General features: G+C 39.4%; 2 protein-coding genes across 4 annotated transcripts in view; one reads left to right on the top strand and one right to left on the bottom strand.

Annotated features, from left to right (window-relative positions):
• The window catches only part of ESCO2 (establishment of sister chromatid cohesion N-acetyltransferase 2), a 27,880-nt gene extending 7,415 nt beyond the window's left edge, over positions 1–20,465 (bottom strand). For both annotated transcript variants that reach the window (XM_007127867.4, XM_055087343.1), the window contains exons 1-9: positions 20,381–20,465; positions 18,957–19,025; positions 17,304–18,135; positions 13,895–13,988; positions 8,199–8,256; positions 5,332–5,458; positions 4,098–4,229; positions 2,757–2,846; positions 1,918–2,061 (exon numbers count right to left, since the gene is read on the bottom strand). In XM_007127867.4, coding sequence (XP_007127929.1) covers positions 1,918–2,061; positions 2,757–2,846; positions 4,098–4,229; positions 5,332–5,458; positions 8,199–8,256; positions 13,895–13,988; positions 17,304–18,135; positions 18,957–19,009 — 1,530 coding nt within the window. In that variant the 5' untranslated portion in view covers positions 19,010–19,025; positions 20,381–20,465. The remainder of the gene's footprint in view (positions 1–1,917; positions 2,062–2,756; positions 2,847–4,097; positions 4,230–5,331; positions 5,459–8,198; positions 8,257–13,894; positions 13,989–17,303; positions 18,136–18,956; positions 19,026–20,380) is intronic.
• A 1,499-nt stretch (positions 20,466–21,964) lies between these two features.
• CCDC25 (coiled-coil domain containing 25) overlaps positions 21,965–27,889 on the top strand; it is a 40,647-nt gene continuing 34,722 nt past the window's right edge. Inside the window, exons 1-2 of one of the 2 annotated variants that reach the window (XM_007127866.3) lie at positions 21,965–22,079; positions 27,023–27,070. In XM_007127866.3, the coding sequence (XP_007127928.1) occupies positions 22,052–22,079; positions 27,023–27,070 (76 nt within the window). In that variant the 5' untranslated portion in view covers positions 21,965–22,051. Of the gene's footprint in view, positions 22,080–27,022; positions 27,071–27,889 lie in introns of those variants that run through there. The other variant, XM_024130843.2, reaches the window with a different exon arrangement.

The following is a 27,889-nucleotide window of genomic DNA, read 5'->3' as shown; positions in this document are numbered from 1 at the left end:
CTAAATGTAAGACCGGACACTATAAAACTCTTAGAGGAAAACATAGGAAGAACACCCTTTGACATAAATCACAGCAAGATCTTTTTTGACCCACCTCCTAGAGAATTGGAAATAAAAACAAAAATAAACAAATGGGGCCTAATGAAACTTAAAAGCTTTTGCACAGCAAAGGAAACTATAAACAAGAGGAAAAGACAACCCTCAGAATGGGAGATAAAAATTGCAAATGAATCAATAGACAAAGGAGTAATCTCCAAAATATATAAACAGTTCATGTAGCTCAATATTAAAAAAACAAACAACCCAATTAAAAAATGGGCAGAAGACCTAAATAGACATTTCTCCAAAGAAGACATACAGATGGCCAAGAGGCACATGAAAAACTGCTCAACGTCACTAATTATTAGAGAAATGCAAATACAATGAGGTATCACCTCATACATGTTAGAATGGGCATGTATCACTTCACATTCAGAAAATGTACAAACAACAAATGCTGGAAAGGGTGTGGAGAAAAGGGAACCCTCTTGCACTGTTGGTGGGAATGTAAATTGATACAGCCACTATGGAAAACAGTATGGAGGTTCCTTAAAAAACTAAAAATAGAACTAGCACATGACCCAGCAATCCCACTACTGGGCATATACCCAGAGAAAACCATAATTCAAAAAGACACATGCACCCCAATGTTCACTGCAGCACTATTTACAACAGCCAGGTCACGGAAGCAACCTAAATGCCCATCGACAGACGAATGGATAAAGAAGATGTGGTACATATACACAATGGAATATTACTCAGCCATAAAAGGGAACAAAATTGGGTCATTTGTAGAGACGTGGATGGACCTAGAGACTGTCATAAAGAGTGAAGTAAGTCAGAAAGAGAAAAACAAATATCGTATATTAACGCATATATGTGAAATTTAGAAAAATGGTACAGAGGAACTGGTTTGCAAGGCAGAAATAGAGACACAGCTGTAGGGAACAAATGTATGGACATCAAGGGGGGAAAGCGGGGGTGGGGGGAGGTTGGTGGTGGGATGAATTGGGAGATTGGGATGGATGTATATACACTAATATGTATAAAATAGATAACTAATAAGAACCTGCTGTATAAAAAAATAAATAAAATTCAAATAATAAAAATAAAAAGGACTAAGAGCATCATTTCAAGATGTACTGAGACAGATAAGTATCTTTAAAAGGAAGGAGACATAAGTATGGGACATTATAAAGTCAGGTTTAAAGAACACATTTGAACTATAAGTCTTCCTAGCTAAAGATTACCCTGTAAGCTCCTTGAAAGGCAAAAACTATATATCTCTATTGTAGAACAAGGGTTGGCAACCTTTTTCTATATGGGGTCAAATTATAAATATTTTAGGCTCTTTGGGCCATGTGGTCTCTTTTGCACCTACTCAACCCTACCTTTGTAGCACAAAAGCAACCACAGATTAATATGGAAATGAATGAGCATGGTTGTGTGTCAATAAAACTTTATTTACAAAAACAGGTGGAGGGCCACACTTGGCCCATGGGCTATTGTTTGCTCCTCTGCTAGAACACTACTAATTAGTATCCAAAGTAGATTCTAATTAAGGCACAAGTAAGGACTATTTTGCCAAATATATTAACCTGCACTAAGCCACATGTTCAATAACTGAGCTTATTTAAAATACTATACTTTATAGTCCAGGTATATAAAAGACAACATGAACTTAAGACTGACTTATCCTGCTTATAAGGCAAAATACCAGATATAATAGAAAAAAATGACTTCAATTATCTATATGGTCAAGGATATTTTAGAAGGAAAAATTCATTAATGGTAGCATTCTTAAATGCTTGAGACTCCTCCCAACTACTTTATTTTGCTCACAAATTATACCAGCAAGTTATTAGACATATACGATACCTGTTTGATGGGCTCTGCAATTAAACACCCAACTACTTTCTTTTCATCAGAAATAAAGAGAAAAGTTTTGGTTCTGTTTGGACATCTGGGAACAACTTGCTGGAACCCCAATTCATAATCAACAAGTTCTTGGACATCTTCGACCTAATGATGTTAAAAACCAAAAGATGTGAATTTGTTTTAAAAGGTATAATAGAAAATATACATATTTATATACACAAAAAGTATGATTACCATCAGTTTAGCCTCTTTTATCTCTACTTCCTAAATTTACACAATCCCAAAATTATTTCACTATTGATGCATGTTTCTGCCACTTTGGAAACAGGGTTTTAAGAAACTATTTTAAAGATTGCTTTCAGCAGACAGAATTTCAGACCCTTGGGAGGGATAAGGAGTAGGACGATTTTATTTCAGCTTTATTCATTGTTCACTGGGGCTAAACATCCAGCCCAAGAAACAAAGGCAACACCAACATAAGAATTAGACTCTGGAGCCATTAATTTCTCAATATTAAAAAGTTTAGTTTCTCTCTCACAAATTGAAGATGTAGGTAAAAGATAAGCTGTAGAGCCTTATCTGTTTTCTTTAATCTCCACCTGACACTCCTTTGTCTTGTAACTAAGTTTAATTTTGTATGATTTACTATAAAAGTCTTCCTTACAAATGTACCAAAGTACAGGGGATTATCTGTAAGCAAAGGTATTTTACAGTTCAACATCGGTTGATTTCTTGGTAGAGAATGGGGAGAGTAGGAGGAAAACAAAGATTGAGAAAGTAACACTATAAATCAACTACACTTCAATTAAAAAAAGAAAGGAAAAACTAATGTTCCACACCTTTCTGATAGCATAACTCGGATCATGTGACAGGACCAACACAATTTTCCCATCCCAAAATTCTGCTACAACACGTTCCTTTTTCCAGCCCTGCCAAAGAAAAAAAAAAGTCACAGTTTAATCTGAAGAGGGAAAAAAATTAAATAATATGGTCTGGCGAGAACAAAAATATGGACAATGAATGATATAAAAAAGATAAAACCCAACTACAGTAATGTGGTAAGGGAAATAAAAGATGCCTAAAACAAAGTGTCTGCCCTCCAGGGGCTGACACCATATCAGGAGACATGTAAACAATCTATTATAAAATAAGTTGAAGTCAAATAAGAGCCCTTCATAGGAATATAGAGAAAAAACAATGAATTATTAGGGGTGTGAAGGTGGGGGAGGGGTGGGATAAGCAGAGGGTTTGGTTTTTGTTTTTTTTTTTTGGGGGGTCACATCAGAGGCAAGTGGGGTCTTAGTTCCCTGACAAGGGATCGAACCTACACCCCCTGCACTGGCAGCGCAGAGTCTTAACTGCTCGACTGCCAGGGAGGTCACCAAGCAGGGTTTTAATAGATAAGGCTAAAAATATTATGAAGGCATGAACTACAGCAATAAAAATAGGGAAAAAAGGGAGTGCATTTGAGTAGCAGGTGTAGTCATAAAGATAAGGCCAACAATAGGATGTATTTGGAGTAGGAGGGTGCTTGATGAAGAGGTGGGACCTTTCTTCTCAGTAAAGAAAAAGCCTGGAGAAGTCGTGGAAAAGCCGTTTTTCTAAGGTTATCTATAAAGAAGAAACTAAAGTGAGGAAAGGAGAAACTCCTCAAGTCTTTGAGTTTTGTATCTTGACTGCTCAGCTCTGAAAGCTAGAGGTAAGGATGCAGGGTGTTCACTCAACCTAGAACAATCTTCTCTTATATTAGGACAGGAGGTTTGAAGTGGCACTTTTATTAAACCTTAACTTTTAAATACCATCAGTCTCAAATATTAAGGACAACAAAATTGCTGATGATGAAATATTTTTGGACACATAGATGTTTCCATATTTAGGCAAAAGAAATGTATCTTTTTTTTTTTTTTTTTTTTTTTTTTTTGTGGTATGCGGGCCTCCCTCTGCTGTGGCCTCTCCCGTTGCGGAGGACAGGCTCCGGACGCGCAGGCTCAGCGGCCATGGCTCACGGGCCCAGCTGCTCCGCGGCATGCGGGATCCTCCCAGACCGGGGCGCGAACCCGGTTCCCCTGCATCGGCAGGCGGACGCGCAACCGCTGCGCCACCAGGGAAGCCCAGAAATGTATCTTTTAAAGCAGCTTCACTTTTTAGAACAAATGGAAACGACTATTTTTTTTACTTACTGCATATTTGATTCCCTCCAGAAATCTGTGGTGATGCTGAACATGCTGCAGTTCATCCTCGGGGTTGGAAGCAGTGTAGATCATGCCACAAGACTTACACATGGTGGCTCCAAAATGTTTCTGACCAGCATCCTACAATTGGAAGAGAAAAAAAAAAAAAGGCCTATCTAAGCACATCACAGTTAGCTCTACATTTAGTTCATGTAAATTTGTCCATTCATTCAAATTTGTCCTCTTTTTTTTTTTATGCTGGCACAGGTGAAATACTACATGAAAGTCTGGTTACTCTATCTTCTTCTCTCTCCGCACAAACAAAATGGAATGAGAAGAGCCCTAAACGTGCAATAGTGGTGAAAGAAGTGAAACTGCCTCTTTGGACAGTGGAAAAAAAAATCAAGATTCTTTAGCTGGACCCATAGTTCTAGGAAGCAATAAGATTAAATCATAAATATTACAGCTAAGATGAACAATGGAACTTCCTTATTAAGCTCTTATACGAGAGGCCTAAAAAAGCCTCATTTCAAAGAGGCAGGGCAAAAATTTCAGGACTTATACATTCATTACATAGTATTTTTTCCTTAAGTGGTTAGGAGTCTGAAAAGTCTTTTCCCCAAGAGTTGATAAAAAATAAGTAAAATACATAGTAAAAGTTCAGGAAAAGCACAGATAAATTAATGAATATAAAGAATTCAGGGATATTCAATGTCAAGGCTTATTAATTCCCATTCTATCTCATAAGGCATTGCTTAATGCTACTGAAAAATAGCAAATTTTGAATTGTCTATATAGGCATTTGCAAACTTTCTACCAAGGGCCAGAAAGTAAACATTTTAGGCTTTGCAGGACACACATATTCTTTTTTTTCCAACCCTTTAAAAATGTAAAAGCCATTTTTAGCTCATAGGCCATGGTCCAGATTTGGCCCACAGCCATAGTCTGCCAAACCCAGGTCTAATGCAATGTTGCTATTCTCATTAAGTCTTTTATAGATCAACAATAATTTTCCTTATCCAGAGGCAACTCATTCATCAGCATTCTACTACGTTGCTAGGACTGCCCAACACCATCAGTTCAAAATGTACTTGACTAGCTTTAAATGCTGCCACTACAGCAAAGGTAGCATTTACAAACTCAGAATATAACCCCCGGTAACTATGCTTAGACAACACGTCAGACTTCAGGTTCTATATGTGAGAGCCATGTACAGGAGGAGCTTTGTTTTAAATTTACTCACAATGACGAGCTGGTCTTTTGTTTCTTTATTTGCATCTCTGGTATTAGTATTTTTCTGTATATTGATTTGTTTCAAGAAGTTAGTAGATGTGACGGATCCCACAGAAGACTGTTCTTCAACTAGAGATCTTGAAGTAGAAAGTTGGTATTATTTAATAATTTAAAAATATTTGACAAATTATAATGAAAAGAAATGTACATAACACTTGCAAAGGACTGTGCAATTTTTAGGGCTTTCTATCGACATAACTTGATGAAGTAATAGGGCTAGAAACAATGAGAAACCTGAGGCCCACTCAGACAGGATCAGTAAACTACGCAAGGTAAAGTACCTAGTGAAGAAAGGCAGAAAGACTCAAACCCCTGTCTTCCATCTCCACGTCCAAGGGGTTTCATCTACAGTGTCACCTGCATATATGCAGGATTTCTTTGTAAGTTGATGTCACCCTTAAAATTTCATCTTTTCTTGCTTTATCAAACCTTAGGACAATATTTACCCATGCAGGCATAAAGAAACTCCTGGAATACCATAGCAGATAAGTAGACTCTAATACTTAATCTCACAGACCCACAGGAAGTCAGTCACCAGCACATTATGATCCAACAACTTTTTACTGGGGCAGTGAGTGAGGCTAATACACTCGCTAGTCCACATGCCTAAAGCAGCACCCCACTATTCTCAAATTCTTAGAGAAAAAAGAAAAATTGGCTGGATAGATGTCGTTGAGGCAACCTTTTCGCATTAGGAGAGAATGCTGGGACTGGCTTATAGAGATTGCAAACAGGAGCCCTTCGGCCAAAACCAGCTAGCAAATGTTTTGATCAACTCGCGCAGTTTAAAACTTTGGATTAGCTACCAATATTTTAAAATCTAGAGATTCCACTTAAAAATGTGTATTTCCAACATTGCAAGAGACACTGTAAGATCATTAGACCTCTGTTTCATCGAAGAATCTACTAGTTGGAGCTACACAGCACATGCTCTTTTAGGTGGGGCATGCTTCTCCAGTTGGCTCCAGTCTCTGCCCAGCCTGGCTGGCTCTGTAGGCACTGAGTTTGTAACCCCTGCCTTATAATGAAATGACCTTTTCCCAAGGATCAAAGAAATAGAAATCTCTAGAGAGTAGAGGCAAGGAAAAAAAACCAAGTACCCAAAGCAAGGGGTTCAAACAGAAACTGACACTGACAAATGAAAAAACACTGGAAAAAACCCCTACCTAACGCTTTATGCTAACCCAAGGTGTCTTGCTAGCATCTGACTAGAAAATGGCTTTCAAACTGACTTGACAAACCTATGGTGAGAAATATATTTCACATCATGACCAATACAGATACATATATATAACTGAAAAAAAAAAAAGGATTCACTAAATACACTTATTACGTGAGAGATGCATTATTCCATTTAAAAAAAAATGCTAGACGTGATGCCCTTAAACTGATTTGATAAACTACTAATGCCTGTAATATAAAAAACACTTGTCTAGGTCGCTGACCCCCTCCACCCCTTATACAACGTTTGCTAAGTACCTCAGCTCTTCCCATCTCTGCATGCGTGACCGCACTCTCTTTACTTCTATCCTAGCAATTTTAACAGTTTATTATACATATTTGTTTAAATGCCTGTCCTCTTCTAACCATAACTTCCTTGATAGCAGGACCATGTGTTATTTACCTTCACATCTCTAAAACTCGATGTAGTTCAATACCACATGGTACTCTATAAATGTTTGCCAAAAGTGAGACTACAAATCCAAAGAATCTGTAACCTACCTAAAGAAAAACTCATAGATTAAACCACAAGAAATTGATGATATCTGGTTTTTTAGGTCCTACATAATGAGCACATTTCAAATGATTCAACCAACAGTCTCCTAATATCTCCTTATGCTAGGTTAAATTAGTTTATATGCTGTTATTAGCTAATTGTGGTAGGTTTCAACCCTCAATAAATAGTCATGAAAGAAGACAGATGAGAAAAGGGAACGGTGAAAAAAACTAGGAATATGGCCTTTGAAGGAGAAAAGTTGCCCACCCAACCCAATCTCCAAGGCAATTTAGGGTGAGATGCCCTAAGAGTAGGAGAACTTACCTAGGAAGTACCTTGCTCAATACCTTTAGTTGTTTATCATCAAACAGGGAGAAAAGAACCAAAGCTGCTTAGCGAGATGAGACGTTCAGACTATAAGAAACTTCTTTTTCAGAGCTTTTCCACTTATGCTCACGTGTACCCATGCCTCCCACACTTCCAGTTTTAGTTTTGACCAGGATAGTGGTAGCTTCAGCTGGGATTTATAACAGCATTAAGCTGCTGCAAGTTACTTACTCCTCTGGCCAGGGTCTCCTCATCTATAAGATGGGGTAATGATGGTATCTACACGATGAGGTTGTAAACGCCCATTAAACATGAACTATTATCAATATGTTGTCACACAGGGGAGGCAATACAGCCTAATGGGCTTTGGTTAAAATATGGATTCTAGTCCTGGCTCTGCCAACTAATAGCTGTGCAACTGTGGCTTAATTACAAACAGTTTTCTCAGCTGAAAATGGTAATAATAGCATCAACCTTCTAGGTTGTTGTGGGGATAAGTGAAATAATGGATATAAACTACTTATTATGGGTCAGGTACTATACAAAAATGTAGCAATTATTACTATTCAAGTCCACAAAGGTCTTTTCCTTCTCTCAACTCTTCAAGTTCTTATGAAGTTTCTATGAGAGGATCTGATTTCATCTCCTATTCTCAATATCTCTTTCATGGGGAAGAAAAACAGTGTTCTCCAAATTAAATAGCGTAAGAAAGAAAAAGAGACCCAGCGGACTCACAATTAAACCTTGAACATTAAAATAAGAGTGACACTTACCTCTTTGTGTTGACTGAAGACACGGTGAAGATAGGATAGACAAGGGTCTCAGGAGAAACTTGTAGGGAAAAAGGTGACAATAATTTGTATCGCAGAATAAACTTAAAGCTTTAAAGCATAAGAGTTTAAAGGTTAATAAGACCAAAATACTCACATTACTTGATTTCAAGACTTAACAGTAATCAAGACAGTATGTTATTGACAAAGAGATAGACAAATAGATCAATGGAACAAAATAGAGAGCCCGGAAACACCCACGCAGATACACTCAACTGATTTTTGACAAAGAGACATAAGTTAATTCAATGGAGAAAAGACAGTCATCAAATGGTGCTGGAACAATTTGACATCCACATGCAAAAAAAATGACAACACTCACATAAAAATTAACTCAAAACGGATCACAGATCTAAATGCAAAATGTAGAACTATAAAACTTCTAGAAGAAGAATCCACATGAACTTGGGTTTGGTAATAATTTTTTACATACAACACCAAAAGTACAATACATGAAAGAAAAATTAAATGAGTTAGACTTTATCAAATTTAAGTGTTTTGCTCTGCAAAAACCGTTAAGAGAATAAAAAGACAAGCCACAGACTAGGGAGTAAACACTTTCAATCATATTTCTGATCAAAGATTTGTATCCAGAATATAAAAAGAACTCTTAAAACTCAATAATAATTTAAAAAGTTCAATTAAAAATGGGCAAAAGATCTGAACAGACCCTTCTTCAAAGACATACAGATGGCAAATAAACACATGAAAAGATGTTCTGCATCATCTGTCATTAGGGAAATGCAGATTAAAAGCACAATGAGCTATTACTACACACCTATTAGAATGGCTAACATCCAAAAAACTGACAATAACAAATGCTGGAGGGAATGGGGAGAACTCCCATTCATTGCAGGTGGGAATGCAAAATGGCACAGTTGCTATGGAACATTTTGGCAGTTTTTTAATAAAGTTTAACATAGATTTACCACATAACCCAGCAATCATGCTTGTGGGTGTTAACCCAAGTGTTATGAAATCTTATGTCCACAGAATAACATGTACACAAATGTTTATAGCAGCTTTATTCATAATTGCTAAAAACTGAAAGCAACCAAGACGTCCTTTAATGGAGGAATGGATAAACAGACTACGTATGGTAATTCCATAGTTCAGCAAAAAAAAGGGAATGAACTATTAATACATGCAACAACACACATGAATCTTAAACGCATTTTACTAAGTGAAAGAAGTCAGACCCAAAAGTCTACCTATTGCACAACTGCATTTGTGTGACATTTTTACCGGAAAAGGTAAAACCATGGGGACAGAAAACAGATTAACGGTTGCCAGGGGGATGAAGAAGGGTAGAACAGGTGAATACAAAGGATACACACAGGGAAATTTTAGGCTGAGAGAACTGTTCTGTAGGGTACTGGAGGGGTTGATTCATGGCTCTATGCACTTGCAAAATCCATAGAACTATATATAACAAAGAGTAAAACTGAATGTATGTATTAAAAAAAAAAAATCAACCATGATGTTGAGGGATCCCAAGATGGAATGCAGACTGTGACAAATGAATCGAACTGCATTAGAACTGCATGGAGAACTGCACTGAAGGAGACAGTGGAAGAAAGGAAAGATGACCTAAGTAACTTTACAAAACAACATTTTGACTAGAAATTAGAAGGCTAAAGACAAAAGGACTGTACTTAAATGGTATACGCTGGTAAATCTGTTTCTCACAGGAGTATGAATTAATGCTGAAACTGTCCTGCAGGCATGTTGGGACTGTACTTAACTAAGCAGGTGCACAGCCACTGGGAGGAGCCAGGTCTCTCACTATCTGAGAGAAGTTACAGATAAACAAAGAAGGAAGGGAGGGATAAACCCTGGGGGACTGGACTAGTCAGAGACATCAAGTTTGAACTTATGTTTCTTTAGCATATGTACAGATGGAGAGATACACAATTATAGGTGTGTGCATATACATGGATTAGGATACATACATATATTGATATTTTCTAGCTCTGTCTGCTGAGAGGGCCTAGGAGCCACGACACTCTAGTAGCAACAAGCACACCAAGTCCAGAATTTGGTTTCTAAATTATATTCCCCAACAGAAGGAACTAGGGTTCCTTGGAGAAGTGGCCGAGTCTAGGACTGCATCAAGGCAAACGCAAGATGAGCCGGGAGCATCTTGTAGTGACAGAAAGTAAGAAGGAAGTGCTCAAAAAGCAAAAGAAGGGGACAGGTCAAAGAGAACTGACCTGAAAATATCTCCCAATGGTCAAAGCTGGAACAATATGAGCAACAGAATATATAAATAATGTAGTATTAAATTTTAACCCAAAATATAAAATATTCATGAGTGCATAGTGATGAATATCCAGGAGTCCATTTATTTATTTAAAGATTGAATAAATAGGGACTCCCCTGGTAGTCCAATGGTAAAGAATCCACCTTCCAATGCAGGGGATAAGGGTTCAATCCCTGGTCAAGGAGCTAAGATCCCACATGCCGCAGGGCAACTAAGCCCGCACGCCGCAACTACTGAGCCTGTGCGCCTCAACTAGAGAGCCCGCATGCCAGAACTACAGAGCCCACACACTCTGGAGCCTGTGCGCCACAACTAGAGAGACAAAACCCACACACCACAACTAGAGAGAAGCCCGCACGCCACAACGAAGAGCCCGTGCACTGCAACAAAAGATTCTACATGCTGCGATGAAGATCCCATGTGCCATAACTAAGACCCGATGCAGCCAAATAAATAAAATAAAGACAACTCTTCCTTACAGAAGGAATCCAAATTGGGCTTCCCTGGTGGTGCAGTGGTTAAGAATCCGCCTGCCAATGCAGGGGGACACAGGTTCGAGCCCTGGTCCAGGAAGATCCCACATGCCGCAGAGCAACTAAGCCTGTGCAACACAACTACTGAGCGTGAGCTCTAGAGTCCGCGAGCCACAACTACTGAGCCTGCGTGCCACAACTGCTGAAGCCCACGCACCTAGAGCCCATGCTCTGCAACAAGAGAAGCCGCTGCGATGAGAAGCCCGTGCACTGCAATGAAGAGCAGCCCCCGCTCGCTGCAGCTAGAGAAAGCCCACGCACAGCAACGCAGCCATAAATAAATAAACAAATAAAAATAAATCTAGAAAAAAATAAAAAATAAAGGATTATTTTTAAAAATAAAATAAAGGAACGTTGTTTAAAGAAAAAAAAAAAAAAGAAGGAATCCAAATAATATATGAAAAATCTTCCTCTCTAGGAGATGAAACTTAATCCCCACCCCTCCCTGAAAGGGCAGGCCAGACTTAGTGACTTACTTCCGGAGAATACAGTTTGGGAAAGGAAAAAGGGTAACTTTTACAGTGGAGAAATAGGGCAAACCTGACCTTCACCAAGTGACAGAGGTTAACATCATCTGTAATGTCATGTGGACATCAGCACCCAATACGATGTGGTGAGAAGGGCAGTTCTCCTCAGTGGCATTCTTCCCCCAAACCCATAACCCCAGTCTAATGATGAGGAAAACATCAGACAAACCCAGGTTCAGAAACATCCAGATAAGATATCTGGCCAGGACTCCTTAAGAACGTCAAGGTCATGAAAAACATGGAAACAAAGAAAAGACTGAGAAAATATCACAGACCAGAGGAGACTAGGGAGACATGACAGCTAAATGCAATATGATCCCCAGGGTGGATCCTAGAACAGAAAGGGGACATTAATGGAAAAATTGATCAAATCCAAATACAGTCTAGAGCTTAGTTAATAGGAACATACCAATGATCTAAGTTTCTTAGTTTTGACAAAGGTGCCACAGTAATTTAAGATGCTAACAAAGGGGGAAATAGGGTAATACAGGAACTCTCTGTATTATTTACAACTTTTCTGTATATCTAAAATTACTACAAAATAAAAAGCTTATTAAAAAAAAAGGAAAAAGGTGTGAGTTCCCTGGTGGTTAGGACTCGGAGCTTTCACTGCCCAGGTGTAATCCCTGGTCCGGGAACTGAGATCCCACAAGCCGCGTGGCATGGCCAAAAAAAAGGAAAAGAAAGAAAAAAGTTAAATAGTAGTTGATTAGAGAAAAATAGTACATTGAAAGTATGCTATTTAGTAAAAGAGCAAACTGTTAACTTTGCACGGAAAAATAATTAGAGCTCATTCTCTAGAAACAAGGCCAAGACAGTTGAGAATCTGACCTGCTATGGATAAGTTACTTAACCTTAAGTCTGTTTCCTCATCTGTAAAATGGGCATACAAATTTATTTCCTAGGGTTGTTGTAAGAATTAAATGATAAATTAGTTATTAAGTAATAAGGTTTTATCATTTGTTTACTACCTTTATGAATTTTGCCATATGCTTGTACCATCTGTTCTTTCGTTTGTTTGTTTGTTTGGTCATGCAGAGTGGCATGCAGAATCTTAGTTCCCCAACCAGAGATCGAACCTGTGCCCCCTGCAGTGGAAGCACGGAGTCTTAACCACTGGACCGCTAGGGAAGTCCCTTGTACCATCTGTATTATATTTTATTTATTAAATATTTTTCCTTACATGGACTTAGTGTACTAAAATAAATTTATGTTTAAAGAAAATTTTATAACTATTATAAATGAAAAGCCGTTATTATTTTTCTGCTACATGTTCTGTCATATCAGGGATAGCACAACCCATGGAAAACACAAAGCATACTAAACATTTAGCACTGCCTGGTAAATATTTAGCAGCTAATAAGTGCGAGTTATTAACAGTATATCTCAGAATAACCATTATGAATCATCATTCTATATATCCTTATGTCATTAGATCCTCTTAAGGGCTATTTTGCTTTTAGTTTTGTCTTTGTTTTCTTCCTGTGAGCTACAGTTTCTCACTATAGTCTGCATATCTACTTCTAGAATTTTAATTTATTTCCAAATTTATAGATATAATGAACAAGTTAAAGTTACAAAGAATCTGGCTGGTAAGGAGAATGGTAATCAACCTCTTTATATATTCATAGTTTAGTAAATACTGTTTAAGTGAACAGTGACACCATAAGTTAATAATAGGATTTCAGGACTAAGAGAAATTTAAAAATTAAGACTAACCCCTTCCTTTAGAGATCTCTTCCCTAGGTCACACAGTTAATTAGTGGCAGACCTAGACAAAACCCCAAGCTTCCTGATGCCCAATTCAGTGCCCTTTTATGGCCTTTTAAATTCTGCTTACAACTGGGCTTTGATTATAGCTATATAACAAATTGTTTTCACTCCCTCCTATTATTTGGGGTAAAAGGTAGGTAGGGTATGTATGATAAGAACACCTGGCCCTAGGGCGCTTAAGTAACTTGGCCGCATCTCACAGACCAATTAATCATCAGTATTTTGTCTTCAGTTCCAGCCTAAGGTCTCTTTGTCTCCTCCATAAAATGCACTGCACTGCTTATCATAGAAAACAGTGTTACCAAGATAAACACAAAGATACAGGTCACAGATACTGAATATTGTCTCCTCCATAAAATGCACTGCACTGCTTATCATAGAAAACAGTGTTACCAAGATAAACACAAAGATACAGTTCACAGATACTGAATATTTTTAAAAAAACAAAATATTATTGTATATAATTTCATATTGACACATGTAATGAAGCATTATTACAAGCGAATAAACTCATTTTGAGAAGAAAACTTTTCTCTTACTTACCTGCTTTGTTCTCACTGAAAGACTCCTCTGAAGAAAAACTCTTATTTTCATTGGTTTTACATTCCCTTGAAGAAATGACTCTATTTGATGCATCCTGAAAATAATGAATAAGTAAAATTAAGGAAACCTATAATTCTTAATCATTTCCTATTTAGTGAATGAATCCCAATAGATCTGCTTCTAAAACAGTCTATAGTTTATTATGATTTATATTTCATAATGACTTTAAATTCTCAATTTTCAGTCTATTTTAAGGAAAATTCCTTTTATACCTACTGAATGTAATATTTTAAAAGATAGAGTGTGCATATTTAAGTCTATAATTTGTCATCCTGTCAAAAATGTATTATTTCCTGACAAAGATGACAGAATGAAGATCATAGAACAGCCCTTCTACAAAAATGAATTGAACAACAAGAAAAAAATTAGTGAAAACAGCAAAAATTTCCCCAGCAGCTGCAAAACTGAAAAGGAACAACCTTTTGTCACAAGCTTTAAAATCAGGGAGCCAAGGAAAGAAAAAGAACATTCTGGGGTAGTTGGAGAGGCTTCTAAACTCCCACTTTTTGGGCAGTAGCAGGGACTAACTCTACTTATTTGGTGAGACTCAGAATATATAGCTTGGGGGAAAAAGAAAAAACTTTTGATTAAAGAGGAACTCATTCAACATCATAACATCTCAGAAGAGGTGAGACAACCCATCAGTTTGCCACTTCTCAGGGGTCCATAAGGAGTTGGGGAAAGGTTATGCATCCTCTAATGAAAATAGGATTCACCCTCATCTAGCAGAGATGAATACTAGTAGTGGGTATTTAACAAAACCTTAGGTAGAGAACAGAGCCCAGTTCTACAAATTTAAGATGCACAAAAGCCCAGCTTCTCAAACTACTAAAAACTAGGCAGAACCCAAAACCTAACCCCTTAAAATGAAGCTCAGAAAAAAAAGTCAGAAGAGTATTGCAGAGAAATCATCATGTCATTGTAACAAGACTGTCTCTTCATTATCAAATGGATATGGAGAATACTAATCAGGACCCCTCCCCTACACGCACTTTGCTTCATTGGATTGAGAATTAATTTTAGCTTGAGTTGTGCCCTAGATTTTTAAAAACTGAGTTATATTTATATACAGTGACATGCAGATATAGAGTTTGATGAATTTTTCATAAACTTATATATCATGTAACCCAAACCCAAAACCCCTATCAAGATATAGGGGTGTTTGGTTTTTTTTTTTTGTCAGAAACAAGATGAAGAACTAGTAGAATTGCTGTTATGGCTCAGGCAAGCAAGAACATGCTCCATTTAACAATGTACTTGGCAATACTTGATAGAAATGCTTACAAAGGCAGCAGGTAAATGAAATTAGCAGCAAAACTGGACTGATCTAGATATGTATCCATACATTGATTTAGTGGAAGGAAATGAAGAGCCCATACCTGTCAAATGGTAGGCTGATACTCTGTTCCGGGAGATTACTGCCATGCAGGAATGTGGGCTTAGCTTTGCCAGAGTTCAATTTTTCATGAAACACCAGAAATCTGTTACCTTACATTAAAAAAAAAAAATGCTGGCTCTAAACATTATGTAGGCCAAGCAAACATCCATGGGCTGGACTTGGTCCACTGGCCACCAATTATAATCTTTGCCATTGAGATCTGAAATGTAGGTGACTACAAGAGGTAGGAACTGGGGTTGAATTTGGGAGGAGGCAATGAGAACAATAAGAGGAGGTGAGGAGGGAAATGACTACAGAGAGAGTTTGAATTGCTCAGCAGTATATGAGCCTCAGAGTGTATGTGAAAGCCTACAGCTGCAAGGGTTGTGATGAACATAAACAAGTCACCACAGACATGGAAGTCGCCAAACTGGGAGCCCTTCTTAAGGCCTGTTGCCTCAACTACTTTCTGTACTTGGCTACATGGAAAAAAACCACCTTTCTCTCCTTACTGACAAGAGGTCAACAATAGAAGGTATAGACCTGCATTGTCTATTATGGTAGCCACCAGCCACAAGCAGCTAATGAGAGCTTGCTACATGGCTAGTCCCAATTGATACATGCTGCAAATGGAAATAAACATGGATTTCAAGGACTTGGTACAAAAAAAAAGAATGCAAAATATCTCATTAGTAACTTTTTACATTGGTGACATAGAAATAGTAACATTTAAAACATGTTGGGTTAGGGGCTTCCCTGGTGGCGCAGTGGTTGCGCGTCCGCCTGCCGATGCAGGGGAACCGGGTTCGCGCCGCGGTCGGGGAGGATCCCACGTGCCGCGGAGCGGCTGGGCCCGTGAGCCATGGCCGCTGGGCCTGCGCGTCCGGAGCCTGTGCTCCGCGACGGGAGAGGCCACAACAGAGGGAGGCCCGCATACCAAAAAATAAATAAATAAATAAAACATGTTGGGTTAAACTTTTTAGAAACTATCTTAATGTGGTCACTAGAAGATTTTAAATTACGTGTATTGGTATTCTATCAGACAGCACTAGTCTAGGCCAGCTGTGACAAATAGGAGCACAATCAAAACAGCATAGAATGGCACCCATGAAAACATACTATGTAAAATAAACAAAAACCCAACTATACATTCACCGTGATCATCTCCAAGTAGTGGGATTACAGAAGATACATATTTTTTATATTCTCTGTATTCTCTAAATTTTCTAGAATAAGCTAGTACTTTAAATAATGAGCTGAAACAAACAAACAAAAATATGCTCATTCTCTGGAAATCTACTACCTGAATTTTGTTATTTCTACTTTCTAAAAACACTGACTACCAAGTAAAAGTTAAGTTTCTCTGGACCACAGTCATGAGGGAACTTAATGAGATGTAAACCTTAATGCCAAGAAAATGTTGGTAGGCTTCCGTAAGCCAAAAAAGGGAGGAAAAGCCCATCTTTCTACCCTGTCTCTAAATTCTTTATAGTGATGATACTATTTGGCTTCATAAAAGCAGTCCTACAGACTGTAAAGAAAACAAAATTTGGGGCTTCCCTGGCGGCACAGTGGTTACGAATCTGCCTGCCAGTGCAGGGGACACGGGTTCAAGTCCTGGTCTGGGAAGATCCCACATGCCGCGGAGCAACTAAGCCTGTGCACAACTACTGAGCCTGTGCTCTAGAACCCGCGAGCCACAACTACTGAAGCCCGCGCACCTAGAACCCGTGCTCCACAAGAGAAGCCACCGCAATGAGAAGCCCGCACACCGCAACGAAGAGTAGCCCCGTTCACCACAACTAGAGAAAGCCTGCGTGCAGCAAGGAAGGCCCAGCACAGCCAAAAATAAAATAAATTTATAAAAACAAAAACAAAAACAAATTTTGTTCAAAGTTACATATATACAATGTATACTGAAGCTCTGTTATATAGCCAGCTTAGTTTTAAAAGTGATATATTTACATTTACCTTTATTAATTTCTCTTCATTTTTACTTCTTTCACTCAGCAGCTCGGTGTTCAGTTCTTTTTCCACTAACAAACACTTTGGCACTTGCCTTGTCTCAAAACTTCTTTCATTGACAGTTTCCACATCAGACTCTTCAATAACTTCTGATTTATTCTTTTGGGTGAGTCCCAGTAATGGCTTATCTTCCAGGGACAATTTTCTCAGAGAGGGTTTTTTCCTACTAGCAAAAAATGCCGCTCCTCCCTGGAGGGTAACTTGTGGTTTGACCTTTTGGCTTAGAACTCGAGGAGCATTCAGATTATTTTCAGCTGAGTAACAATTATTCTCTTTCTCCACAATTGGCTTATAGGCCACTCGACTTTGCTTGGAATTTTTAGAATTCTTTGACACAGGCTTGATGCACTTATATCCTGGTTGACACTTAGCAGTTAAACTCTTCTGTGGTTTTTTGTTCATCTTCTTGGAGCAGGCTGGTTTTCCCTGCACTTTTTCTGTCACACTGGAATATGATCTATTTTCATTATTAGTTTTTAGACAAATAGATCTACTCTCTTTTATCAGCTTTCTTTCCAGTGGACTGAGGTACCACTTATCTTTGTTGTAAAAGGATATGGTAGACACAGCAGATTTAAATGGTGAACCTTGATTTGCAGATGGCAACCTACTTTTAGTTGTTTTGAGTGGACTTGAAATGAAATGGCCTTGTTGAGAGCAATGAATCTTTTCTTCATTTTTATCACTGCTTTGGCAAATGTGCTTTGTATTAAGTGATGGAAATATATTTTCAGTAAAGTCCGAAATTAATTTCTTTGATGGAATTTCTGATAATAGGCTATGAAAAGAAACACAGTCCATTGATAAATATTGTTATTTTGCTTCCATTTCTATGTCAATTTACTCCTAAGCAATAAACAACTCTACCTGTAAGGCATATTAAAAATGCATCTTCTCCACCAAACATCCATCCATATACATTAGTAGTTTAACAGCAGGATTCTCAAATTCTGTCTTTACCAAACAAAGTATTTGAATATTTTTCAAAACTAAGATTCCAATGTTTGTGAAAACAAACACTGTTTAAAAAGAAGCTTTGAGATGCCTGTATATGTATGTATGTATGTATGTGTGTGTGTGTGTGTGTGTGTGTGTGTGTGTGTGTGTTGTGTGTGTGTGTGTTTTAAAACCTATTTCTAAGTTTTGGCCATATACCTGCTATAATTTCCCTAAAATGATTAATTTTATGTAATAAACTGACCACTTAGGGCTGTTCTATAATATATATCTCTGGTATGACATACATAGAGTATAGAGCTTTATAGGATTGCTTTCGGATGAGTATCTACTATATGCAAAACAGAATGTTAAATATTACATAAGAGAGCAGAAAGGAGCAAGGTAATAAAAGATCTGACCCACATTTCCAAGCCATAGGAAACAGACCTTTCTCTGATTCCCTCCAAAGGCCTTAAAGAATTAATTATGAAAGCTTACAGTATTTCCAGACTAGAATTAGAATATAAAGTATTACTGTAGCCACAAGGAGTAGGTGAATGGAAGAATGGAAATATTTAGAGACAGAAGAGAGGAGATAAAAAATGCAAGATGGTGAATTTTTCTTTTTTTAACAGTTTCTACTTATAGGATGAGACTCACTTATCACAGTTCAAAGAATGCTGCTTCCTTTTCCTTGGAGTTAAAGTTGACATCTTCTTAACTGAACTCCTAAAAGCAACAGAACAATATAATAACCAAATTAATCCAATGTGTATAAAAATCAGTAAATCAAAATTATACTTTATGGGCTTCCCTGGTGGCGCAGTGGTTGAGAGTCCGCCTGCCGATGCAGGGGAACCGGGTTCGCGCCCCGGTCTGGGAGGATCCCACATGCCGCGGAGCGGCTGGGCCCGTGAGCCATGGCCACTGAGCCTGCGCATCCGGAGCCTGCGCTCCGCAACGGGAGAGGCCACAGCAGTGAGACGCCCGCGTACCGAAAAAAAAAAAAAAAAAAAAACCAAAACTTTATAAGTCTGAAAGAGTTCTCAGATGGGTGGTCCATAAAGATCAAAAAAAGGGGGGGTGGGTTTAAAAAGCAAATCCCTTTAATAAAGGTTTAAACCATGAAGGTTAAAAAAAAAAAAGGAAAAACACTACATCACAGTAGCAACTAATTCAGCAGGGACAGTACAATTTAATTAACTAATTAAGCAGGAATAGTACATGTTTCAAGCCGGAAAATGATCCTACCAAGGAGGAAGGATTTTACCCCATCTCAGGATACACTTTCCCCTCAAATAGCCTGATGAATCCATACCAAGTTTAATCACTTTATATTCTGGGCAGCTGTCCTTGCCATTGCCCTCACCCCTACCCCTCCCACTGTTAGATGCGCTTGCCCTAGGCTTCCATTCCATCCTGCACCTCCTTGGTATCCGTTTAGCACATTTTCTTGTTGTTAGTTTGAGTGTCTTTCTCAACAGCCTGCATGTTCAAAGGAGGCAGAGACCGTCTCTAGCTTTCTCATCAGAAGCAAGAAAACGGGGAAGCATAATCCTCTCTCATTTTTCTAGTCGAGGAGCCGCTTGTTTCCTTATTTACAAAATACTCTGATCTCCTAAGGCTGAGGGTAAACACAATCACGCATGTTAACTCTCGGGCAGATGGTATGTTGCTCAATAAGCGTTTTCCCTTCCCCTTCCTTCGGATCAAGTATATTTTTAAAAAAAATTTACACAAGCTTGACTTCAAACAAACAGAAAGACCTGGGACTCTGGGAATTCGTGTCGAGCTGCGGCTTAAGGGAAGACCCGTCCGGGGCTGAATGAGGAAAGGTAGGAGAGAAAAGCGCCTCTGTCCCCAAACGCTGTCAGGGCAAAAAGACGAGAAAACTCGGCGTCAGAAAGATGGAAACCCGGTGACCTGGAAGTGCGGACACCCGCTCGCTGGCTTCGGTCTCCAGCCGCGAACGCGCCAAGCACCGAGCACAAGCTCTTTCTCCTTGACATTCACCTCCACGTTCCACAGAACCTCCCGGTCTCCTAGCTCTTCCACCCCACGCCTCGACCCTCCGCACGACTTACCTGCCCCTCAGACAGGCGACCTCTCCTCAGCAGAGCCAGGGGTCCCCACTGTATTCAAATTCTCGCGCGCCAGTCCAGGCGGAAGTAGCTGAGTTCCGATTGGCCGCTTCCCAGCGCGTCCAGGGTCTGACTCGGTGATTGGTTGTGCACTAGCGTTTGCCCCGCCCACCCGAAAGGCGGTCTCCAAGATTCTCCCGCCCTTGCAAGGCTAAAAGCTCTCTTCTCACCGAAACCAAGTCTTCCACAATTCCTTGAGGCGCGCCGGGCTCCATTCCGGAGGCCTTACCTAAGATGCATTTTGGGAATTGTAGTTTTTGGCAGAATAAAGGCGCCCTCTGGAACTCCAGGCGCATTCTAAAGTCACTTAGTGTAAGATGTTTTTGTAAAGTAGGCTCTCTAAGATTTCGAGGCAGTTATTTTTCACATTTGAAGCTTTACTGTTAGTTTACCTTTTTTTTTTTTACTAGTAATACGTTAGGTTTCCAGCTCATTTTTTCATTTTTCAAGTTAAATTAAAAAATCATGACAGTAACATCTTTGCGCCAGGCATTCTTGCACGTTTGATGTGTTTTATTTCATTTACTCTTCACCACAGTCTATGAGATATGTATCATCATTCCCATTTTACAGAGAATAAAACTGAGGGCCTGAAAACAATGACTAGTTATAGGACAGAGCTAGGTTCTTCCTTTGCAAAGCCCAAAGATTCCTAAAGCACTCACTGATTATTAAGTAGTTGTTATCTTTGTGTACCAGCTCCTGGTACAGTCTCTGGCACTTTCTTAGTTCTAAATAAATTTAGTTAAGTGATGCGCTTAACTTCATAGAATGAAGTCGGTCAGATGAAGTTAAGAGAAATAGGTCAAAACTAAGTGCTGTGGGAACTTTCCTTTAGTCAGATCATTCCCACTTTACATCTGAGGTTCAGAGGTTTGCCCAGTCTCACAGGTAATAATAGATGGCAGATCTTACGCAGAGAGGCATATTGCCTCCGGGGAATATCACAATTTACTCACTATGTCCTAAACATTTTATGCCCATTAACTTATTTAACCCTGGCAAAATAGCCTGTGAATTAGCAGCTCTATTCATCTTCATTTTACAGCTAAGGTTAAGTGCAGCACCAAATGTGCCCAGTAGGTGATGGACCTAGAATGAGAATAGTGGAGGAATTGGGGTTCACTCAAAATTTAATGAGCTCTTACTAAGTGCCAAGTACCGTAACTGGCTCAGTGAACGCCTAGCTGTGAAGAAGACAAAAGGTTTCTACTCTCAGGCAGGCCAGATGCGGGTGAAAGGAGGCAGATAAGACCAAGAGCTAAGCCTCAAGCTTTGACCGCTCACGGGGTGGAGGTTCTGAAAATAAAGTCAGTGAATGACATTTTTCTCTTAGGAAGACGGAGTTTCCCCGCCGTTTTCCAATCACCTATTGTCCTGGCTCCATCCTCTTTCCCCTCAACCCCCCAGTAAACTGAGCTCCCAGCGCGCCGACCGTGCAGCCCGCCAGGATTGAAGACGGCGCCGGCAGCCGGCGTTATGACACGGCCCGACGTCCGCCGGAAGTGCTTGGAGCAGTTCCGGGGGACGCGGCCTCCGCGCTTCCGGTATCTTGAGCTTCCAGAGCTGAGTGCCGCTGCTCGGCGCTGGAGTCGCTGTTCCGCCGCCGGGATCATGGTGTTCTATTTCACCAGCAGTAGCGGTGAGTGGGCGCCGAGACCTCCTGGGTCCCTGCTCGACCGCGGGGCTCCGAAGCCGAGACCCCCAGGCCGCCGCGGAGCCTGGTCCTTGAGCGCCTCCTCGGCAGTGGGTGCCTCTTCCCGCGTCCTCATGGTCCCCCGACCGTGTCCGTCCCAGTCCCCCCCGTGCGCCCCCTTGTCAGGGCCTGGGGGCGCGTAGAGGCACCATCCCCCTTGCTGTCTTTGCCTCCGGGAGTTGTTCTTTTCCCTCAATCAGAAAGACCTGTCGCTACCTGGAATTGGACAGTTCGTGGACTTCTTCGCACCCGTATCCCAAGTCTTCCCTTCCCCACCCACCCCCGTAACCTTTAATCTTGCTGCGCCCTGGTAATTACCCTCATAGAGAAAGGAAGGAGACATCTGCCAACAGCTCTGCCTTACCGGAAGTGCGCCTTAGCCTTCTAGGAAAAGGTTATAGGGCCTGGGTTTTACAGAAAGCCATAAAAAGACTCTGGAATAGCGATACAGCCACTCACTGGGCAGAGTTGATGTCCCATATCTTGAAGAGTGACATGATAATGTTTCTGATTTGTCTTTGGCAGGCAAGGAAAGGGTGTGTTTAGTTCCCAGGAAATGCTGTGTCTTCATTTCTCTGCTTATGTTGTTCCCTTTGCCTACAATCAACCCCCCAGTTAGCTGCTTCTCCCCTGAGACAGCCCTCGCCTATCTTTTCCAGATGCCTTTCCCGCCTTGTCGCCACCCCAGGATTGGTTAGATATAACTCTTCGGGGATCCCCTTAACACCCATGTATGCTTTTGGCATTGCACTTGTCATATGATATTAAACTCTGTCTGCTTGAGATAGAGCGTAAGCCCCTTGAGGGCAGGGAGAGGATCTCCTGGTTTCTCTAGTGTAGTGCCTGGCTCATAATAGTTGCTCAATAAATACTTACTGAATAAATGAATGATATTTTTTTACTTCTGGCATACTCTATTCTGTTGCTACTGTCTCTGCCTACTTGTTAAAGGTGAGATTTAAGTGAAACTAGCTGCGCAGTGTTTGTGTGGGTTTGAATAGAGTGGTACTTGCTCTTTAGAGATGAGAACGTTGAAGCCCAGGGAAGTTCTAACTCACAGACCCCCTCCCCTGCTACTCCATCATACTATCACATTTCATTTTTCTCAGTAGTTTAGGCTTCCACTGTGTGCCATAAGCTATTTCTCTGTCTCTATAGGCTTAGTTTTGTCTTACCTATATTATTAAAATTACTAGAAACAAAATTCAAACTAGCCTGAAAAATCATTATAGGCCCCTAATAGCATTTTCATCCTCCCTCTGTCCTGTCCCTCCAGATAACTAGAGTGTCTCTTCGTAGCTTCTCATGAGAGTCCCTGCCAACATAGTTACCCGTACAAGTCCAGCAATGGAATGAAAACTATAGGCAGGCCATATGGGTACTAAATGTATTTTATGCTGGCTGCTTTATTCTCCTTAAAGTGATTCTAAATTCCTTGAGTGCTAGTCATACACACGCAGGTGCCCTTAATAGAACAGAGTGCTTCAGTTGATTTGTGGATCATGTTTTTCTCATTGGCTTCCATTATAACATCAGAATTGCTTCTTGTCAGAAAAATATTTGGCCTCTAAGTCTAATAAATCTGCACTTGTGCAGCTTTTAAAATTGCAAAGTTAATGGAAAAATTATAACTTCCAGTAAGATAGTAGTAAAACTTGATATATCCTAGTACAGAAAACAACTTGAACATACAGAATCTGCAGGAAATGACTTCGTATAGATAGCCAAGCTTTTCAAGCAACTGATGGTTTACTGCAAAAAAAAACTTTTTTAAGAAATGGGTTGAAAATCTCAATAGAAGGTTTTTGCCTTCCCTTTTAAAATTAGTATCTCTAACTAAAATCTGCTTGGTTGTATTCTTTCATGCTCTCATAATAGAATAATGAAACATTAGCCTTGCTATATTTCCAGTGTCAAATTTAAGCCCCTCTGATTTATGGACCCACAAATTACCTGCGCATGGCTCATTAACTTCACTTGTACTTTTAGTACCTTTTACTAGCATCTGTCTCAAGATAAATTGTTCTGTAAATTATGAAATTATCACAGTGCCTCTAAAGTTGGCCTGGTTGCTACACCTGTATCAGGTTATCTTCAAGATAACTAGTTCCCATACTAATCAACCTTAATATTTGGGTGAGAGTAACAAAAATACTAGAATAGGGCTTCCCTGGTGGCACAGTGGTTGGGAGTCCGCCTGCCGATGTAGGGGACACAGGTTCGTGCCCTGGTCCGGGAAGATTCCCACATGCCGCAGAACGGCTAGGCCCGTGAGCCATGCGCTGAGCCTGTGCGTCCGGAGCCTGTGCTCCGCAACGGGAGAGGACGTAACAGTGAGAGGCCCACGTACCGCAAAAAAAAAAAAATTAGAATAATTCAATTTACTTTTCCTTTATCCCTCTAACATGGATGGGAGCTTAATTCAGATTTCTTACGCAGCAGTCATGCTCCTTTTTAATTTTCTATTTTGACATAATTTCAGTATTTCAGAAGAGTTTTAAGAATAGTAAAAGATTTCCTTTATAGCCTTCTCTCAGATTCTCCAAATTCTAACATTTTACCACATATACCTTATCTCCTTCTTTTCCCCTTTCTCTTTCTTTTTCCAGCTCACCTGCCCGCCCAACTCTCTCTCTCCACACACACACAGATTTTTTTTTTTCTGAACCGTTTGTTAGTAAGTTGCATTTTACCCCTAAATATTTCAGGGTGTTTCTCCTAAAATCAAGGATATTCTCTTATCAGAAGACATTGTTCATTATAAAATCAGGAAATTAGCATTGCAGCAATACTAGTATGTAATCAGCAGCTTTTATTCAGTTTTTATCAGTGTCCTAGGGATGAATTTATAACAAAGGAAAATTACAAATCATTGTTGCGTTCCGCTGTCATTCATTACTCTTTAGCATCTTCTGATCTGGAGCATTGCTCAGTCTTTGTCTCTGACGACACTGTCAGTTGAAGAATTACTTTGTAGAATGCCCCTCAGTTTGGGCTTGTAGTAGTTATGTTCTTAATCACCTCATTTTATAGGTCAACCATCCAAAGAACCATCTGTCATTCTCGGCTGTAATTTAGATAGCTTGTCCTGCAGAGACAGCTTTGTTTATTTCGATCATTTAAAAAAATTACCTTTGTTCTGATTACAAAAACCATCTATACATTTTATAAGCAAGTAGGCAAGGTAACTGTTGTTAACAATTAAATGTATATCCTTCCATAGTATAAAGAAAATGGGGGTGTGTATTAAAAATATATATGTAAACATGTTTATGTATACACAGTTACTTATTTTTTACAAATTGAATATTACTATATATAGATACACAAAAATACTGTTCTGCTGTTTAATTTTTTCACCTATCCTTTCTTTTTAATGGGTACATGGTATTTTGTTTATGGATATTCTATACTGTGTATAACCAGTCTTAACTAATGAGTGTTTAAGTTGTAAAAAGAACATCACTGCTTGACGGAGTATTAATTAGTAGGATATATACTCCTAATGGTGACATTTATAGGCTCAAAAGGGTGTACCCATATAATAATGTACAGAGAGGATCTGAAACACTTTTTAGTTGTATTCCTGCACTTGGCATTTGTTATATGCTATGCGAAGGGCTTATCAAGCTAATATAATGCTCTGTTATAGACAAGTATTTCTGTCAACTGGTCAGTGCAAAATTCTCTTCTTTCAAGTTATTTTTCTCAACTATTTCCAAGTAATTATGGACTATAGTCATCATAACTGCTAACTGAAGGAATTGGGAGTTTTCTGTCCCCAAGAGAGGCAACTATGATTGATCATTTAAGGAGCTTCTCATTCTGAATGTCCAGCCAATCCTGAATTTAAGAATCTGTAAATGAAAGAGTGCTGCTTGCCAGCCTTCAGAGCTCCACTCACACGGTAGTTCTCTGGAGCGACAGCCAGCAGACTGCCTGGCCCAAGCTTGTACCTGTCTGCCAGGCTTTGTAGGCAGAGGCTCAGTGGCTATTAATTCAGGAGTCTAGGTCCAAACGGGGTCTAACAGGTTTTGGTAGACTAGCTCAGAAAACCAGGACCCAGTTAGAATTCCAATTACAAAACCTAACTGATTCCAGTTGGAGGATGCCCACATCAAAACACACTAGCTCAGGAAAGCAAATGTCACTTCTAAGGTAAACCATACCCGGAATATTCTTTTTGCTTTAGGGTAGTGGTTCCTAATGCTGACTTCACATTAGAATCACTGTAAAAAGAGATCTTTTGCAAAACCCCAATCCCCAGACATTTGGATTTGGTTGGTCTTAGGTGGAGCTGGGGCAAAATTAGGTGATTCTAATGTGTAAACAGGGTTCAGAGCCACTGATTAGAAGAAGCTTGAGAGCCAATGTTTCCCCTGAATGTGATAGGGAGCATATTATAATTTGCAGCACACCTAGGACATAACTAAATCAAATTATGAAAAATAAAACTTGCCTAAGTTTAGGAACCTATTTTTAAATGGTTGAGGTGAAGAGTTTTGGTCGTTGTTTTTTTAAAACTATTTTTAAGAAGGCAGAAGTATAGGACTGAACTGGAATTGCATTGAGCTAACTCCCTGAAAAAGTAGGAAAGTAGCCATTTTTAATGAGGGTTGGTAAGCCTTCTCCAGATGGTCAGTATTTTAGAGTTTGTAAGCCACATATGGTCTCTCTAGCTTATTCTTCTTCATTTTGCTTTTTTAAACACTTTAGAAGTGTGTAAATCATTCTTAGCTCAAGGGCTGTCCAAAAACAGGGCTGGATTTGGCCTACAGGCCATGAATGTTTTGCCAACCCCTAATAAGCATGTGTCACTTGTTTTTCCCATCAAACAGTTGTGTCGGTGTTGAAGTTATCTAACTATTCTTATTTTTGTTTTGTCTTAGTTAACTCATCGACTTACACTATTTACATGGGAAAGGATAAATATGAAAGTAAGTTTTCAAAAGCATTTGATTTTGAAATTTCCAGCAGGTAAGTGTTAATTGCCTTTTCTCCCAATGGTTTGTTGGATATGAGTTTTCAGTTAACTACTAACTAACCCGTTATAAGGAATTCCAAAGGATTAACTTTCTTAGCATTTCATTATATCAGATAATAGTTGAGCTAATTGGACTACCTGTGGCTGATTAGAATATTACTTTACAAAGAGTTTTGTGGTATCGTTTGATTTAGGGGTGATAGGAATTAGAGGTTAACTTGTGCTGGTTTTCATCAAAAATAATCTGTGGCTTGGACTTTGAAAAGATCATTTTCTGTACATTTTTACCTCGTTTAAGAAACATATCTTGGTTGTTTTGAGGCAGAAGATGGTTCTTTTTGAGTTGAAATGTTAACAGTGCTTTCTTGACCACTCTCAGAATGAAACACGGTATCTCATACTGTGCACATTTCTGTGACTAAATGTACAAACATTCACCTAACTAAAACAAAAATTTACAAAAAAATACCCATACTATTTTCTGTGCCCTCTATTTTCTGTTTTATCTCATTTTTAAAAAGCTAGTCTTAACCTGCTAAATTAATTTTCTGACTCACTAATGCATTTGATCTAAAGTTTACAAGAAAAACACTGATTTAGGGATCGCCTTTTGGACTGCACGAGTGGCGGGGGGTGCCGAAAGGGAACTGTAGTTTTCTTGATCAAGAGATCAGGGAGCAGGGCTTCCCTGGTGGCGCAGTGGTTAAGAATCCACCAGCCTGGGGCTTCCCTGGTGGCGCAGTGGTTGAGAGTCCGCCTGCCGATGCAGGGG

This window comes from Physeter macrocephalus, chromosome 9 (assembly GCF_002837175.3).
Source record: "Physeter macrocephalus isolate SW-GA chromosome 9, ASM283717v5, whole genome shotgun sequence".
NCBI lineage: Eukaryota > Metazoa > Chordata > Mammalia > Artiodactyla > Physeteridae > Physeter > Physeter macrocephalus.
This window is presented reverse-complemented; position numbering and strand designations above follow the sequence as displayed.